The sequence below is a fragment of the Chelonia mydas genome, chromosome 2 (assembly GCF_015237465.2).
Source record: "Chelonia mydas isolate rCheMyd1 chromosome 2, rCheMyd1.pri.v2, whole genome shotgun sequence".
Lineage (NCBI taxonomy): Eukaryota > Metazoa > Chordata > Testudines > Cheloniidae > Chelonia > Chelonia mydas.
In genome coordinates, this window is record NC_057850.1 from 18,125,815 (window position 1) to 18,142,367 (window position 16,553).

Below are 16,553 nucleotides of genomic sequence, written 5' to 3' on the forward strand. Positions count from 1 at the left end.
TAAGAACACAACGTTTCAAAATGGTGACTTTACCTACAATAAATCCAGCACTAGAGAAGGGAGATTGGCTCTTGACCCCCCACCTCCAGGACGCATATTTCTATATTACCATATACCCAGAAGATTCCTGAGATTCATTCTAGGGAAACAACACTTCCAATACAGAGTACTACCCTTTGGGCTATCCACTGTTCCGAGGGTTTTCGCCAAAGTTCTTGCTGTCGTGGCAGCTCACCTCCGCAGACATGGAGTAATGATATTTCCATACTTGGATGACTGCCTCATAAGGGCACCAACACAGCAAGAAGCAATAAATGCCACACAGAGTTGTGTGTCACACGATAACCCTTTTCACAAACCTAGAGTTGTAAATAAATGCACAAAAGTCCACACTGGTTCCTGTCCAAAAGTTGGAATTCATAGGAGCCTGCCTCAACTTCCTGACAGCAACAGCAACACCACCCCAACAACGCTTCCTCACACTGGTCAATCTAATTTCGATTCTGATGCACAGCCCACAGACATCCGCCAGAACATGCTTATAACTCTTGGGGAATATGTCAGCAACAACGTTTGTTGTCAAACATGCCAGACTCCACATGAGATGCTTGCAGCCGTGGCTTCGAACAGTGTATATACCGCACAGACACTTTCTCAACAGATGCCTCACAATGCCACGCAGAGTAAAAGACTCTCTAACATGGTGGACACAGCCAAAGAACAACTGTTCAAGAGTCCCCTTTCTACAAAGAACTCCAACAATGATAATCACAACAGATGCTTCCCTAATAGGTTGGGGGGCATATCTACTCAACAATATGCTCCAAGGCCACTGATCCCCAGCAGAGTCCAACCTGCACATAAACCTACTGGAGCTAAGGGCAGTCCAAAATGCATGCAACCACTTTTTCCCTCTAATCAAAAAAAATGCCATCAAGACCCTCACACACAATATAGCGTGCAAGTTTTACATAAATCACCAAGGGGGAGCATGATCATTCTCTCTATATACAGAGGCAATATGACTTTGGAATTGGTGCATCACCAACAACATAGAGATATTGGCATCCTATCTTCTGTGATGTCGGAATACAACAGTGGATGTCCGAAGCAGGGACTTCTCACAAACCTATGAATGGGAGATGGATCCCAGAATTCTAAAGTCCAGGTGGGGGTTCCCCACCATAGATTCGTTTGCAACAGCTCAGAATGCCAAGTGCCCATATTGCTTCAGGGTGGGATTGGGACATCACTCTCTGAGACATTCTCCACATAAAATGAGATGCACCACTTATGTATGCATTTCCTCCCACCCCACTTCTAAGCTGAGTCATTCACAAGATGGAGCAGGACAAATCCAGGGTCATTCTCATAGCACCTACATGGCCCAGACAAACATGGTTCCCATACCTGCTTCAGATGGCGATGAAACTGCCTCGAACCCTTCCCTCACCTTCTGTCACAAAATGCAGGACGCGTCCATATCCCAATCTCGCAGTACTCTACCTCAAGGCCTGGCTAATCCGTGGCTGACTGGGGTTGAGGAGGCCTGTTCAGAGGAAGTAAAAGATATATTACTGAACAGTCAGAGAGCAAGTACAAGAAAGAAAGATATTCATAAGTGGAAACGATTCAGCACCTGGTGCCAAGATAAACAAATCTGACCACAATTGTCCCCCCTGCTGAGGATCCTGGACTATATACTGGAACTTAAAAAATCAGGGCTATCCACTAGTTCCATCAGAGTATACTTTGCTGCTATTACATCCTTGCACGACAGGGTGGACAGAGTCACTTTGTTCACCCAACCATTAAATGTTTCCTTAAAGGCATTGAAAACGCTTACCCCACAATAAGAAACCCTACATCCATGTGGGACCTCAACCTTGTTCTGTGCGGACTCATGGGAAAGCCGTTGACCCCTTGCAGCCTGCTCTTTGTTGCACTTATCCATGAAAGTGGCTTTCCTCATTGCCATCATGTCTGCCAAATGGGTGGGGAGAATTAGGTGCCTTAATGGCAAACCGACCTTATACAAGATTATTTAAAGATTAAGTAACTCTACAACCGCATCCCAAGTTCCTACCCAAAGTCGCCTCCCCCTTTCATTTGAACCAACCCATTTATTTACCTGTGTTTTTTCCAAAGCCACATGCGGACAGGAAGGAGACTTCACTCCACACACTGGTTGTTTTCAGAGCATTAGCTTTCTACACTGAAAGAACAAAAACATTTAGAAAATCAGACTATTTGTTTCTACAACAGAACACTTGAAGGATCAAACAACCATCTCAAAACAGAGACTGTCCAAGTGGATATCAGGATGTATCCTGTTGTGCTACCAATACAACAAGCTACAACCTCCAGCAGGAATTCATACACACTCTACCAGAGCACTGTCAACATCTGTGCCCTTTCACAATAATGTCCCTGTCACTAACATTTGTAGAGCAACTACCTGGACATCAGTCCAAACTTTCACTAAACACTATGTTATAGAGCAACAATCAGCATCAGTTGTCCACTTTGGACTCTCATGATGTTATCCACCATCAATAGAGCAACTCCGAAGGCCCCCTCCTTCCCCTCTGCCCCCCGCCCTCGCACTGAGGGGCACTACTTCAACAGTCACCTAAAGTGGAGCACCCACAGGGACACTCCTTGAAGAAAAGGTTATTCACATTGTGCAGTAACCGAGGTTCTTCAAGATGGTTGTCCCTGTGGGTGCTCCAGTACTCACCCTCCTCCCGTCTACTCCAGAGTTTCATGTAGATTCTCTCGGGTAGAGAAGGAACAGAGGGACGGTTGGCTGCACACTACTGTGTAACCACTCGGAGCAGCGTGAGATGGCTACGGTGCATGTGTGGCTCAACCGGGCACTGCTACTACAAATCTCCTATTACAAGTGCAGGGCATCAAGACACCTAAAGTGGAGCAGCCACAGGGACAACCATCTTGATGAACCCGTTACTGCACAAGATGAGTGACCTTCTCTTTTGAAACATTTTTCCACTTAATATTTGAACAAATTTTATCTGAATTCATTAAGACAAAAATGGAACATGGTGTCATGTTAGACTTTTCAGAGAAGAATCACATTTTAAGTAATTTGTCAAAGGCCAAAGAGGGAGTTATGATCAGAGCCAGGATTAGAACTTCAAAGTACTGTACTCTGTCCACTAAAACCATAACTTTCTTTTTAAAAAATCCATCAAAAAGCACACTTTTAAGGAAATAAAAGAGATAAGGATAGTTATGGATATGTCAATAGTATGGACATTTTCCAAAATGTAGGGATCAGTTTTTGCAGGTGGGTAAACTGGTCAATTGGGAAGCATTCAGTTATAATAAAGTTCTGATCTTCAGAAAGCAAAACTCTTTTTGTACTGATATGGCACCAGCCCAAGAAACACACAAGCTTAGTGCTTTGCCAGACATTTTTAAAGGTTTCCAAAAGTTCAGCTAATGTTCTTTAAATGTGTCAAGAGAGGATGACAGATTATTGAGAAGGAAAGCAGATGTCTACTCAAATTTTGTTGCTTTGTATTGGGAAACTAGATTTGCATACAAATGGACTATATGTAAACTACTAAAGAGATGCACTGAGACCCTCTAAAACTACCCAAGAGGTCCAAGGCAGGCCTCCTAATCCCAGGCTTTAGTTTTAGCACTTCAGATTCTTGGTTTGGGGTATTTTCTTTTCTGGAGAAGGCAGCCAGTTGCAGTCATGTCATATTTACAGAATTGTCTGGAGACAAGTTTCATACAGCAATTATTTAGTAGCTGTGAGTTCCCAATTTAGAGTATGCAGAATGTTTGACTAAGAGTGCAGACCCTCTTGTTTTCTCCGAGTAGTTGAAGACATGTATTCCATTCACGTGTGCACGCTTCCAGTGCACCAAAGTTGGAGAACTTTGTCAAGCAGTGCCCTTGCGGGCGAGGGGGTGCTCGTGTGAAGTGGCTCTAGCCCCTCCCCTAGTTATTTAAGGGCAACACTATACTGACCCCCTTCAGTTCCTTCTCACTGCCAGTGGCTAGAGTCACAATGTCTCGTGGTGATTTATCTCACTTCTGCTTCTCAGTTTTCTGGGAGTTCTTTGTATATATGTGTTCATTCATATATTTAGTGTAGTTTTGTAGTACTCTTAGGTTTAGTTTGTAGTGTTTAGTTAGATTAGATACTTATCTTGGTGAGTGCCCTCCCGGGCATTTTAAGCATTGTCTGTTGTGTGGGATAGCTATCCCCAAGAATGACCCCCACACGTGATGCTTGTTCTGGGGAGAAGGGCACTTTAAAGAATGGTATTCTGTCTGCAAATCATTCAAGAAGAGAATGCAGGTGACAAGGAACTTCTGTTTAAGGCAGTACCTTTTGGAATAAGCTATGAGGCCTGCTTCAGCACTGGGGACCTTCACTGATCTGATGCCGTAATCCCCTTTGGAGCCGGCATGAGATGTTACTCTGGGTGCAAGGTCTGATGCTTCCCCTAGGAGGAAGAAAGACAGTTCTCCTTCCTCTGGTCCTCCGAGGAAGAGGACCCACAAGATGAACCAAGACGACTACAGGGATCAGAAATGTTCCTTGTAGTCTTCTCGGAGGAGTGCTGATCAGCACCGTTACTCCTCCAGAATGTAAGATGGAGCTGAGCCATCTAACTGCTCCCTGGTTGCGCATCAGGACTAGATGGATATCGTACTGTTGACTCTAGTTCTGGCCATGGGGTGTCTGTTGTCTCTAATACACTGACATACCAGGTGATGTCAAACCTGCTCTGCATCCCTAATTCCCCAGCAGTTCAGAGGCACTCAGCTGCTGTGGCTTCTTCCTTCTCTGTGCCCTTGGCACTGTCTGGGCTGGTCGCAGAGTTGTCTCATTCGTCAGCACCATAGTCCGCATCACCTGAGACTCAGAATGCAGAGTTGCAGTCAACTTCCTCTATGGTACTGGGAGTTCATCAGTGCAGTGCTATCTTCAGCACCAGTGATGTCTCTATTATAGACCCCATCATCAGTTTCCTCAGCTCCGGCACTGTCCTTTTGTTCCGGAGCCTTTTAGAAATGTGATGCCTCATCTGGCATCAAAGGCATCAGCTACTCATTCATCTTCAATACTGATGCCATCCCTGTACTGGGCTTTGGAGAAATCTGATCATTTGTTTCTCCTATCTGAGATGGCTCCTCTGCTATCACAGGATGATTTCCAGGGCTTGCTGAGATCCTGTTCAGGGACATCTTCCGCCCTTCCCTCATGTTCAAAGCATTGCTCTTGGAAGTCTTCAAGACATCTTTAGTACTGAGATTGGCACTGTTTCTGCACTAGGGATAAGTGCTCCTGACTCCGAACCTACTGGCCAGCAATGCTTTTCCCTTATTCTCAGTGGTCTCCTTGAAACTCTTGGGATATTCCTCAGTCTACAGTTCCAGTCCAGGGCAAGATCACTGATCCCTGTTGCAATTTCTGTTCTTGAGCCACTTCTGTTGCAGGTACAGTCTGAAGGCACCCCTTCTGAGCCAGTTCAGCCTGATGCTCTTGCACAGAAACCAGTTTCCCCCTCAGGAGCCTCCATTGGCCCTTTTTCATCACCAGACAACTCAATGGTACCAGACTCTTCTTCACATGTGCCCAAGGATTTCAAGTCATACCAGGACCTTCTCAGGTGTGTGACCTCTGCCTTGAGCATTCAGGCTGTTTGTGCAAGAGAATACACAACGTTGTTGAATAATCTCCAGTCATCAGCACCAGGGAGAATGGCCTTCCCGATAAATGAAGCTCCCTTGGAGCCTTCAGAGCCCTCAGAGAGTACCCCAGCTTTGTTACTTTCTACACCAAAGTATTCTGAGAAAAGATTGTATATTTCTATGAAGGGCTTTTAAACCCATCCAGCTCCTAACTGTCCCTCGTGATAACAGTGGTGAGTGACAGATTACAACAGGAGAGGTATAAGACCACTCTTAAGGACAAAGAGTCTAAGAGCTGGACTTTACGGGGAAAAACAATTTACACAGTTTTTTTACAGATGCACATTGCAAACCAACAGGTACTGTTATCCAAATATGATTTCCTTATTTGGGATTGTGTGTCTAAGTTCATGGATAAGTTGCCAGAATCCTCCAGTGTAGAGTTTAAGACATTAATTAAGGAGGGCCGTTGAGTGGCCAAAATGTCATTGAAGTCAGCTCTGGATGTGGCAGATGCTTCATCCAGAGTTGTGGCATCAGCTGGAACCATGAGATGGGCCTCATGGTTGCAAAATTCTGGCATAGCTCTGGATCTTCAGCTGAGTATAGAGGACTTGCCCTTTGGTGGTTTTTTGTTTTTGGGAGAAAACCAATGAGACCTTACATTGCTTTAAAAATGTACAGGCTACTTTGTTTGTTGGGGGTTCATACCCCAGCCACCAGGAGCTGTCATTGTGAGGCCTTTCTGCAACAGCAGCAATACCGCTCACAGGGTTTTTCCGGCAGTTGGCCTTCATTATTAGACAGCAGGACTTCTCCTGAAAAGGACATAAATCACAGAGGAGGTCTTCTGGGTCTAACTTTAAACAGACAGCTTGTCCTCCACCATCATCAAATAAGCAACCAGTTTGACTTTCAGATCCAGGACAACATTCCAGTCGTGACCTCCATGCCTCCATCTCCTGAGTTCAGGGATGGGCTGTCTCACTTGTACAGTGCTTGGGATGCACTAACCGTGGACAAATATGTTTAAGTACCTTGAGATTGCTTTATGACATTCAGTGCCTGTGCATCCCCCTCACCAGTCCCTCTTCAGGCATCCCTCTCATGAGCCACTGTTCCTTCAGCTGGTCCAGACTTCGCTTACTCTGAGACCTATAGAGGAGGTCCCTCTACAGCATCAGGGGGGAAGATTTTATTCCCGGTATTTCCTGGTCCCCAAATCCAAGAGAGGGATGAGACCTAGTCTCAGTCTCCCTGGCCTCAACAAGTACATCAGATACATGACTTTCCATGTGGTCACTCTGGCATATCTCCTTCCTATGTTAAATCACAATGACAGGTTTGCTGCTTTGGCTCTTCAGGATGCCTGTGTCCGCGTGGTGATTCTCCTGGGCCAAAGAAAGTTCGTGGTAGCAGGTCACCATCAGTACATAGTGGTTCCCTATGGCCTGTCCTTGTATCCAGACGTTGTTACCAAATGCATGTCTGTAGTGACAGCATACCTCAGAAAGAAAGGAATTCACATCTTGCCATACCTGGATGATTGGTTTGTGAGAGACAGATTCCAGGAACAAGTCCTCTTTCATGTCCACTTCGCATAACGTATCTTCAGTCGTCTCGGTCTCATCTTGAACAAAGGGAAGTCAACATTAATATAATAACATCAGATTCATTGGGGCCCTACTAGATTCCACAAGTTTGAGAGCATTTCTGCTGAACAAACAGTTTCTAGCAATTTGCTAGTCATGTCTGACACTACAATCTCAACCCTCAAATATGGTTCATATATGTCTAAGGTTACTAGGTCATATGGCCACATGCAATTAGGTAGTCAAAAAGGCAAGACTGTGCCTTTGTCTCTTTCAGGTGTGATTGAGGTTGGTCTGTCACCCGAGTTGTCAAACATTGAACAAGCTTGTCAGAGTGCCTCTCAATCCTGCATTCCTTGCAGTGGTGGGCAAGGCATTCGATTTGCTCTTCCTCCTCCAACCAGGACTGGAGTCACTGATGCCTTCTCAATAGGCTGGGGAGTGCATCTGGGGATATTGAAGATTCAAGGTTTGTAGTTGGAACAGGAAGCTTCCCACCATATCAGTGTCTTCACAGTGCCTTCCAAACTTTCCAGGATCACATCGGGGCACAGTGGTTCATATACTCACAGACAGTAACAGAACAATGTATTATGTGTACAATCAAGGAGGAGCATGCTCCAACCAGCTGTATCAAGAGGCAACGAAATTCTGGCGGTTCAGTATCAAGGAGAGCATAATTCCCACAGCCGCTCACTTACCTGGAATCTGGAATCAATTGTAGACTCACAGGCTTTAAGGCCAGAAGGGACCATCATGATCATCTAGTCTGACCTCCTGCATGTCATAGCCCACAGAAACTTACCCGTCCACTCCTATAAGGACCAGGATCTCTTTCTGTGTTATTGATGTCCTCAAATCTTGATGTAAAGACTTCAGATGACAGAGAATCCACCATTTACTCTAGCTCAAACCAGCAAGTGACCCATGCCCCGCACTGCAGAGGAAGGCGACCCCCCATCCCAAGTCTCTGCTAATCTGACCCGGGGGAAAATTCCTCCCTGACCCCAAACATGGTGATCAGTTAGACCTTGAATATGTGGGCAAGACCCACCAAGAAGCCACCTGGAAAAGAATTCTCTGTAGTTACTCAGAGCCCTCCTCAACTTCAGCTGTTGCAGCTATTTGCTGATATCAGTCACAGATGGGCCATATGGCCATTGTAGGCAACCTTATTATACCATCCCCTCCATAAACTTATTAAACTCAGTCTTGAAGCAAGATTGATTTTTTGCCCCCAGTGCTCCCCTTGTGAGGCTGTTCCAGAATTTCATTCCTCTGATGGTTAGAAAACTTTGTCTAATTTCAAGCCTAAACTTGTTAATGGCCAGTTTATATCCATTTGTTCTTGTGCCAACATTGGCCCTTAATTTATACAATTCCTCTCCCTCTCTGCTCTCCATAAATATATCAAAGGAATAAATACCAATCATATTGCCCTTCTGCCTTCCTTTTGTTAGGCTGAACAAGGCAAGCTCCTTAAGTCTCCTCTCATAAGGCAGGTTCTCCATTCGTCTGTTTGTCCTGGTAGTCCTTTTCTGCATCTGTGCCGGTGTGAATTCATCTTTCTTAAACATGGGAGAACATAAATGTACACAGAATTTCAGATGAGATCTCACCAGTGCCTCACACAATGGTAATGACTCTTTCCTATCTCTACTGGAAGTACCTCGCCTGATGCATCCTAGGATGGCATCAACCTTTTTCACGGCTGCATCACATTGGTCGCTTATAGGCATCCTGCAATTGACCAATATACCCATGTTTTTCTCCTCCTCTGTTCCTTCTAACTGATAAGTCACCAGCTCATAGCAAAAATTCTTGTTGTTAGCCTCTAAGGCAGGGTTGGGCAAACTACGGCCCATGGACAGCGTTTGGCCCGTCAGACCTTTTAATCTGGCCCTCGAGGTCCCGACAGGGAATGGGGTCGGGGGCTTGCCCTGCTCCCCAGCGTTCCAACTGGGGAGCAGGGTTGGGGGCTTGCCCTGCTCCGTGTGGCTCCCGGAAGCAGCAGCATGTCCCCCATTCAGCTCCTACATGTAGGGGCAGCCTGGGGGCTCCGCATGCTGCCCCTGCCCCACGCACCGGCTCTGCAGTTCTCATTGGCTGGGAACTACGGCCAATGGGAGCTGCAGGGGTGGCGCCTACAGACGGGGCAGCATACAGAGCAGCCTGGCTGGCCTTGCACCTCCACGTAGGAGCTAGAGGCGGGACAGGCTGCTACTTCTGGGAGCTGCTTGAGGTAAGCGCCACCCGGAGCCTGCACCCCTGACCTCTTCCTGGGCCCCAACTCCCTACCCCAGCCCTGATCCCCTTCCCGCCCCAGCCCTGATCCCCCTCCCGCACCACTCAGTCCCAGCCCGGAGCACCCTCCTGGACCCCAAACCCCTCGGTCCCAGCCCCACCCCAGAGCCACACCCCTAGGTGGAGCCCTCATCGCCACACACACACTCCACCCCCTTGTCTCAGTCCGAAGCCCCCTCCCACACTCCAAACCCCTCAGCTCCAGCTCAGAGCCCCCTCCCCCACACCCCAAACCCCTTCCCCAGCCAAGAGCCACCTCCTGCACCCTGAATCCCTCATTTCTGGCCCCACCCTGGAACCCGCACCCTCAGCTCAGAGCCTGTACCCCCGCCTCAGCCCGGAGCCCCCCCCCCCATACTCCAAACCCCTCTGCTCCATCTCCAGTCCCCTCATGCACCCCAAACCCCTTATCCTTGGTCCCACCCCAGAGCCCGCACCTCCAGCTGAAGCCCTCACCCCCTCCTGCATCCCAACCCCCTGCTCCAGCCCGGAGCCCTCTCCTGCACCCTGAACTCCTAATGTCTGGACCCACCCCAGAGCCCGCACCCCCAGCCGGAGCCCTCAGCCCCTCCCACACCCAACCCCCAATTTTGTGAGCATTCATGGCCCACCATACAATTTCCATACCCAGATGTGGCCCTCCGGCCAAAAAGTTTTCCCACCCCTGCCCTAAGGGCATGACCTTGCACTTTGTAATATTAAATTGCATGTCATTTCTATTACCCACGTTTCAGGCCATCCAGATCTCCTTGTATAATAGTCTGGTCATCCTCCATGTCGGCAGTACCTCCCAACTTTGTGTCATTTGCAGATTTTATTAGCATACTGCATTTTTTGTGCTGTCATTAATGAAAATATTAAATAAGATTGGTCTTGTATGCAAGCATCACACAATGGGGGATTGCTCAACTTTGTGACTTAGCAAAGCCCACCAGGACATGTCTGGGCTAGTGTTTTGCAGACACACAGACTGAGGATATAAAATAGGGGACAGTGGCATCATGCTTTTGCTTTTCTCCTTCCCTCACCTACTCTGGAAACGACAAAAATGCTGGGAAGACAAAGACTTCAACTGAGGAGACTGGTCCCAGGCTTAAAAGGGGAAGCCTGTGTATTAAGAACTGTAACATCCAGTGGAGTGAGAAAACTGCTGGAGCCAAATACTGCCTAGTCTAATAAGGTTTAAGATTTAGACTCTGCGCTTACCTTTTATTTTCTTTGGTAACTATCTCTGACCTTTTGTGCCTACTACTTATAATCACTTAAAATCTATCTTTTGGTAGTTAATAAATCTATTTTATATTTTACCAAAAACAGTGTGTTTTGGTTGAAGTGCTTGGGAAATTTCAGCTCAGGTGACAAAGGCTAGTGTGTGTCCTCTCCACATCAAGGGAGGGGCAAACTGGGTAATAAACTTACACTGGTTAGGCTTCTGACCAGGGCAAGACAGTACAGTCTAGGGTGCCAGGCTGGGGGCTTGGGAGATTTGCTGGTGTCTTTCTCTGCGTGATTCGTGAGTGGCTCTGGGAGCATTCATGCTGTCTAGCTGGGTGTGGGGCTCCACATGTTGTGCTGCGTGATAACAGCACGTGGAGGGGTTTTCTGCTTGTCACTGGCAAAGTATTGTGAGAGACAGCCCGGGCTGGAGAGTTACGGGGGCAGTGCGGTACCCCAGTTCCAGGTTGTACCCTGGGGATCCTGTCACAGGTCCCAGGATGAATCCCTGAGGAACTCCACTAATAATCTCTCTCCGGCCTGATGTTTCAATATGGCTCGTTGTAGTCTCACCTCTAACCAATTCCTTACCCACCTTTTGATTCTAATATTATAATCCCCATTGTCTACAGTTTAACTAATAATTTCCCATATGGAAATGTATCAGATGCTTTACTGAAATCTAGGGAGTTCAGTTACATCTACTGAATTTCCATTGTCTAGAAAATCTGTCATCTTCTCAGAGAAAGATTAAGTTGGTCTGCATGATCTATCTTTTGTAAAACCATGTTGAATTTTATCCCAGTTACCACTTACCTCTGTATCTTCAATCATTCTTTCTTTCAAAATTTGTTCTAAGACCTTGTAAACAATGGAGGTCAAATCAATGGTCCTGTAGTTCCCCAGACCATTATGTTTTCCTTTCTTAAATATAGGTACTATATTTGCAATTCTCCAGTCATAGGGTACGCCCCCTGAGTTTACGGATTCATTAAAAGTCCTTGCTATTGGGCTTGCAATTTCATGTACCAGTTCCTTTAATATTCTTGTATGGAGATTATCTGGGCACCTTCATTTGGTCCCATTAAGCTGTTTGAGTTTGGCTTCCACTCTGGAAGTGGTAATTGCTGCTTCCTTATTCTCATTCCCATTAGCCGCTTCTCCCAAACTCCTCATTACCCTTACTGAAAACTGAGGCAAAGTATCTGTTTAGGTGTTGGGCCATACCCAACTGGCAGTTCTAGCACAGTAGGAATTTCTCCCAGGATCATGAGTGGTCTCTGAAGTCAGTGTGTGCTGAGATCCAGCTTTCCAGAATGGGGCATTCTGACTGTTGATCTTTCTGTAACAAGAGACAAGAAGAAGTGCCATCAATTTTGCTCTCAAGCAGGTCTCATCCAAGGCTTTCAAACGACCCCTTCCACTTCAATTAGGGATTAGCTCTGATGTATGCTTCCCCCCTCCCCAATCCCAGTCACCACAAAGGTCATTTTAAAGCTGAAGTTGGAGCATGCCAAAATGATTCTCCACACTCCAGCTTCGCTGAAGCAATGTTGGTTATCTGACCTTCTCAGTCTGTTGGTTCAGCCTCCCATATTACTTCCTCTTCATCCTGACCTACTGACTCAGCACCACGGTCAAGTTTTGCACTTAGCACTCTGTATCTCATGATGTGGATGTTGCATGACTAGATGAGGAGGGAGCAACAATGTTCGGAAGCTGTTTGACAGATGTTGCTTAACAGTAGGAGGCCTTCTATTACGGCAGCTTATTGGTCCAAGTGGAGAATTCAGCCAATACTGGCCTGCATTCAGGACATTTTGGAGTATCTATTACACATCAGTCTTCTGGTCTCTTACTCAGTTCACTGAGGGCTCACTTAATAGTGATCTCAGCATTTCGTCTGCAAGTCAGTTCTCTCAAATCCCAAGATATTATTGAGGGAACTTGTTAAAATATGGGAGAATGTGTGTTTACAGAATGGCTGTTTTTCCATCATGATGTTATACAATGTATGTTTTAGTAAAATTACTAGATCACATGACAGTGAAATAAGTTTACCAAAATCTATTTTAATTATAATTGCAGCACAAAAATTGAAAAGGAAAAAAGAGAACATGCAAAACAGCATGGGATGATACGAACAGAGATAACAGGAGCTGAGATAGCAGAAGAAATGGAGAAGGAAAGGCGACTATTTCAGCTCCAGATGTGTGAAGTAAGAAACAACTTTCACCATTTAATTATGTGACATACTTTAATAGAAGTGTCCTATCGATCCTATGAGAAAGTGGTGATGAAATTCTCTTGCTAGTGGAATTAGAAAATGCGTTTGGCTGTCAAATGGCTGAACTATATTAGGTTTCAGAATAAGAGCCGTGTTAGTCTGTATTCGCAAAAAGAAAAGGAGTACTTGTGGCACCTGAGCGACTAAATTCTTGTTCTGGAAATCCTATGCAAGACATGGCTTCGCCATCCTCTCATTTTGAGTTTCAGTCCTCTGTTTAGATTGTTAGAGTAAGGATCTCGAGCTAAAGAAAGCATAGTAAGCAAAAGCAGTTTTCTTGGTCTTTAGGTGCAAAGCATTGCTGTTCCGGATGTCTTTTCTGATATATTGTTTGTAAAATTAGGAAATATTTGGTTGAGAATCTGGTGATGCCTGTTAAACTGACATGTTAGTTCAATCAATATTAATTTACGATGATCGCTTCTAAAATATTTACTAGTAACTTTTAAAATAGTTCTCTTTATATTCAATTTGAGGAGAAATCAATTAGAATTTGATAACATTCTTATTTTGAAGTAATGCACTAATAATTGTGAGGTAATGAAAAGGCATGTCTTCCTACCGTTTTAGAGGGGAAAAAAATTCCTGCATTTATGGCAAACTTGTATTAGAATTGTTAAAATTAGTTCATTTGGGGGTTCTAAAAACATACTAATTTATTTTGCGTATTCAGGTTTTAATCATTGTGTGTTGGTTCAGTGTTCTGCAAATCAGCAACAAGGTAACCACAGAGATCATTATTGAATTAGTTGAACAGATTGGAGACAGAAGCTCTTCTGTTTGAACATAGCTGAAGGTCTAACATATAAATATCATCAGCAAGTTATGTTTTTATTTCTACAGTATCTCATTAAGGTTAATGAAATCAAGACAAAAAAAGGTGTGGACCTTCTACAGAATCTTATTAAGTATTATCATGCACAGTGCAAGTAAGTATAACACTTTGGATCGTTAAATCCAATATTTCAGTTAAACAAATGTGTTTCTCTACCTCCCTTTGCTACATTGTCTTGATGGTGTCTGTCTTTTGATGGTGGGTCATTGAAGCATTTGAGGCTTTTCTGCCAAATAAATCTGACAACAGAAATGTGAACATTGCCTAGCTTTGACTCAAGTCCAGGTAATGTCTATTCCAAGCAGACTGTTAAATTGGGCCATTCTGAATACTTAATGATCAGTGCTGTCTATGAATTGAGAGCCATTGAATTTGATTTTAAGGTATCAATAGAATTCAGTTCTTTATTCAATTTTGTGTTCCATTTAATATCACTAGGGTAAAGTGACTGGACTGCAGTAGAATACATGCTAGCTCTCTTATGTGTATCCATAATTCTTACTAGTAAACGAGCTTGAAGATAGTGTTTTGTAAGGCCATATCAAATTTGTATCTTTCATTTCTGTTCTGAGTTTCTCACTCTGTGGGAGTGAGAGGGTTGAAGGGTATTTTTTGTATTGCACAACAGTGATCCATTAGGTTAATTAGGGAATAGCTTTGTCTGGTCCAAATACTGCTCTCTCTAGTCCTCCTCCAAGTGAAAAGATGGTGACTACAATATGACCAACCTAAATAGAGATTCCACAGGCAAGTAAAGAACTGCTTCCTTCAAAAAGAAAAGAGGGAACCAGAGAGAGAGGTAGGTCTAGTGAAAAGGCAGCATAACCCTCTAGTGCTGTGTAGGAAGCAGATTTTAACTGTCAAAGCAGATGGAGCTGGAATGTAATGAACAGGTAACTTGCTTACTTCTACATAATAATAATTAATATTTATATAGCACTTTTAGTCTTCAAAATCATTTTACAAACAAGTAATCCTGACAGCATCCATGTGACATCGGTAGATAAGTGGTAAATTATATCAGTTTTTACAGATGGGAGCACAGAGGCAGACTTACCAAAACTAGACTTCAAGATGCTTTTGTCTTGAATTGATGCACAAGATGAGAGAGATCTCATGTGCAGCTATGATGAGAGAGAGAGAGAGAGAGAGATAGGAATCGCTAAAGAGAAAAATGTTTACTAGCAGTGATAAAATAAAACAATGAAATTTATCTCTATTGATGTTGGTATCTAGGGTAGAAGTCAGTGTTAAATCTCTTCTGCTGACAGAAGTGGTAAGGGAGAGTGTGCCATTGAAATCTTAAGAGAAATACACAAATTAAGAGCTTGTCTCTCTGGTGGATAAATTACAATCTCTTTCCCAGAGCTTTCCACTTAAAATAAATACTTAGTTGACAGAGATTAAAATTGTGTTTATCTACAGAGGTTTGTATGTCCTATGTCTAGCTATCAGTTGATGAATGCAGTTTGGGTGAATGTGTGTGGGGTTTGCAGAGTTTTATGAGACTCATACACATAGGCTTTTGCAGTGTGTGTACTGTGTGAATTTGCTTTTTACATGACATCACTGTATACTCTAAAGTCTGAAATGCTAAAACCAAATCAAAATTGTATGCAAAAGCAGTTTCAAGATTAACTCAATCATAAAATTACATATATTTGGGCATACTGTATATTCATGCAGCAAGGGATATTTGTGAAGAATTATAATATAACATTCATATCTTTAAAGTGCTTTCAAATTAGAGCTATGTGGAAACTATATTTCAGATGGTTTCAGACAACTGGTAATGGGTGTAAGTTGTGTATAATTTTCAATGTAACATTCAATGATTTTTGATACAGAAAGTTCATGTATTGCTGATAAATCACGGGTATTTTCCATTGTAGTTTCTTCCAAGATGGCTTGAAAACTGCTGATAAATTGAAACAGTATATTGAAAAGTTGGCTGCCGATTTATACAATGTAAGTAATTTGAGGTACTGTAGTGTTTGAAAATAGGAAAATGTTTTTGCTTGTTCATCTGAATTCAGTCTTAAGTGCTATCAGTAAACCGAAATAACTAAATAGCTAAAAGTATAATCTAACTTCACATTTACACTGTAAAAATAAAAAAGTGTTCCTTCAAGCCTCAACTGTAACTAAAATGGTGGGACAAGCTATCTTAGTAGTTAGATGGTACTAACTGTTTCCCAAAACCTTTGCATTCTGTAAGTTATAACATGATTTACTTTGAGGAAGAAATTATCTATTCAGCTGCAAATAGAGGCTTTGACTATTGTACCATGTGGATAGTACTGGATGGGTATTCTTGCATCAGATATTCACTAATATAGCACAAATTTTATCTGTGTCTGGTTTTCATAATGGACTGCTTGACAATACAGACTTAATTTGGAATTGTGTACAACACAGCATTTGATGAGTGAATTGTGTAGTTCTGTAATCTCTCAAATACTAATATTGCAAATGGTGATTGTTGATTTGGAGGCAAAAAATGATAAAGTATTAGAGCTCAGTGTCACCAATGTAATTTTGTATTTCACAATCTGAAGTCATAAGGTACATGTACATGGCATAAAAAACCCTGTCGCAATATGTCTCAGAGCCTTGGACAATTGACTTCGGCTCATGGGCT

At 43.8% G+C, this 16,553-nt stretch overlaps 1 protein-coding gene across 7 annotated transcripts in view; it reads left to right on the forward strand.

Annotated features, from left to right (window-relative positions):
- The window catches only part of ASAP1 (ArfGAP with SH3 domain, ankyrin repeat and PH domain 1), a 372,441-nt gene that overhangs the window by 222,619 nt on the left and 133,269 nt on the right, over nucleotides 1–16,553 (forward strand). For all 7 annotated transcript variants that reach the window (XM_043539090.1, XM_037892008.2, XM_043539091.1 and 4 more), the window contains 3 exons: nucleotides 12,879–13,008; nucleotides 13,921–14,006; nucleotides 15,805–15,880. In XM_043539090.1, coding sequence (XP_043395025.1) covers nucleotides 12,879–13,008; nucleotides 13,921–14,006; nucleotides 15,805–15,880 — 292 coding nt within the window. The remainder of the gene's footprint in view (nucleotides 1–12,878; nucleotides 13,009–13,920; nucleotides 14,007–15,804; nucleotides 15,881–16,553) is intronic.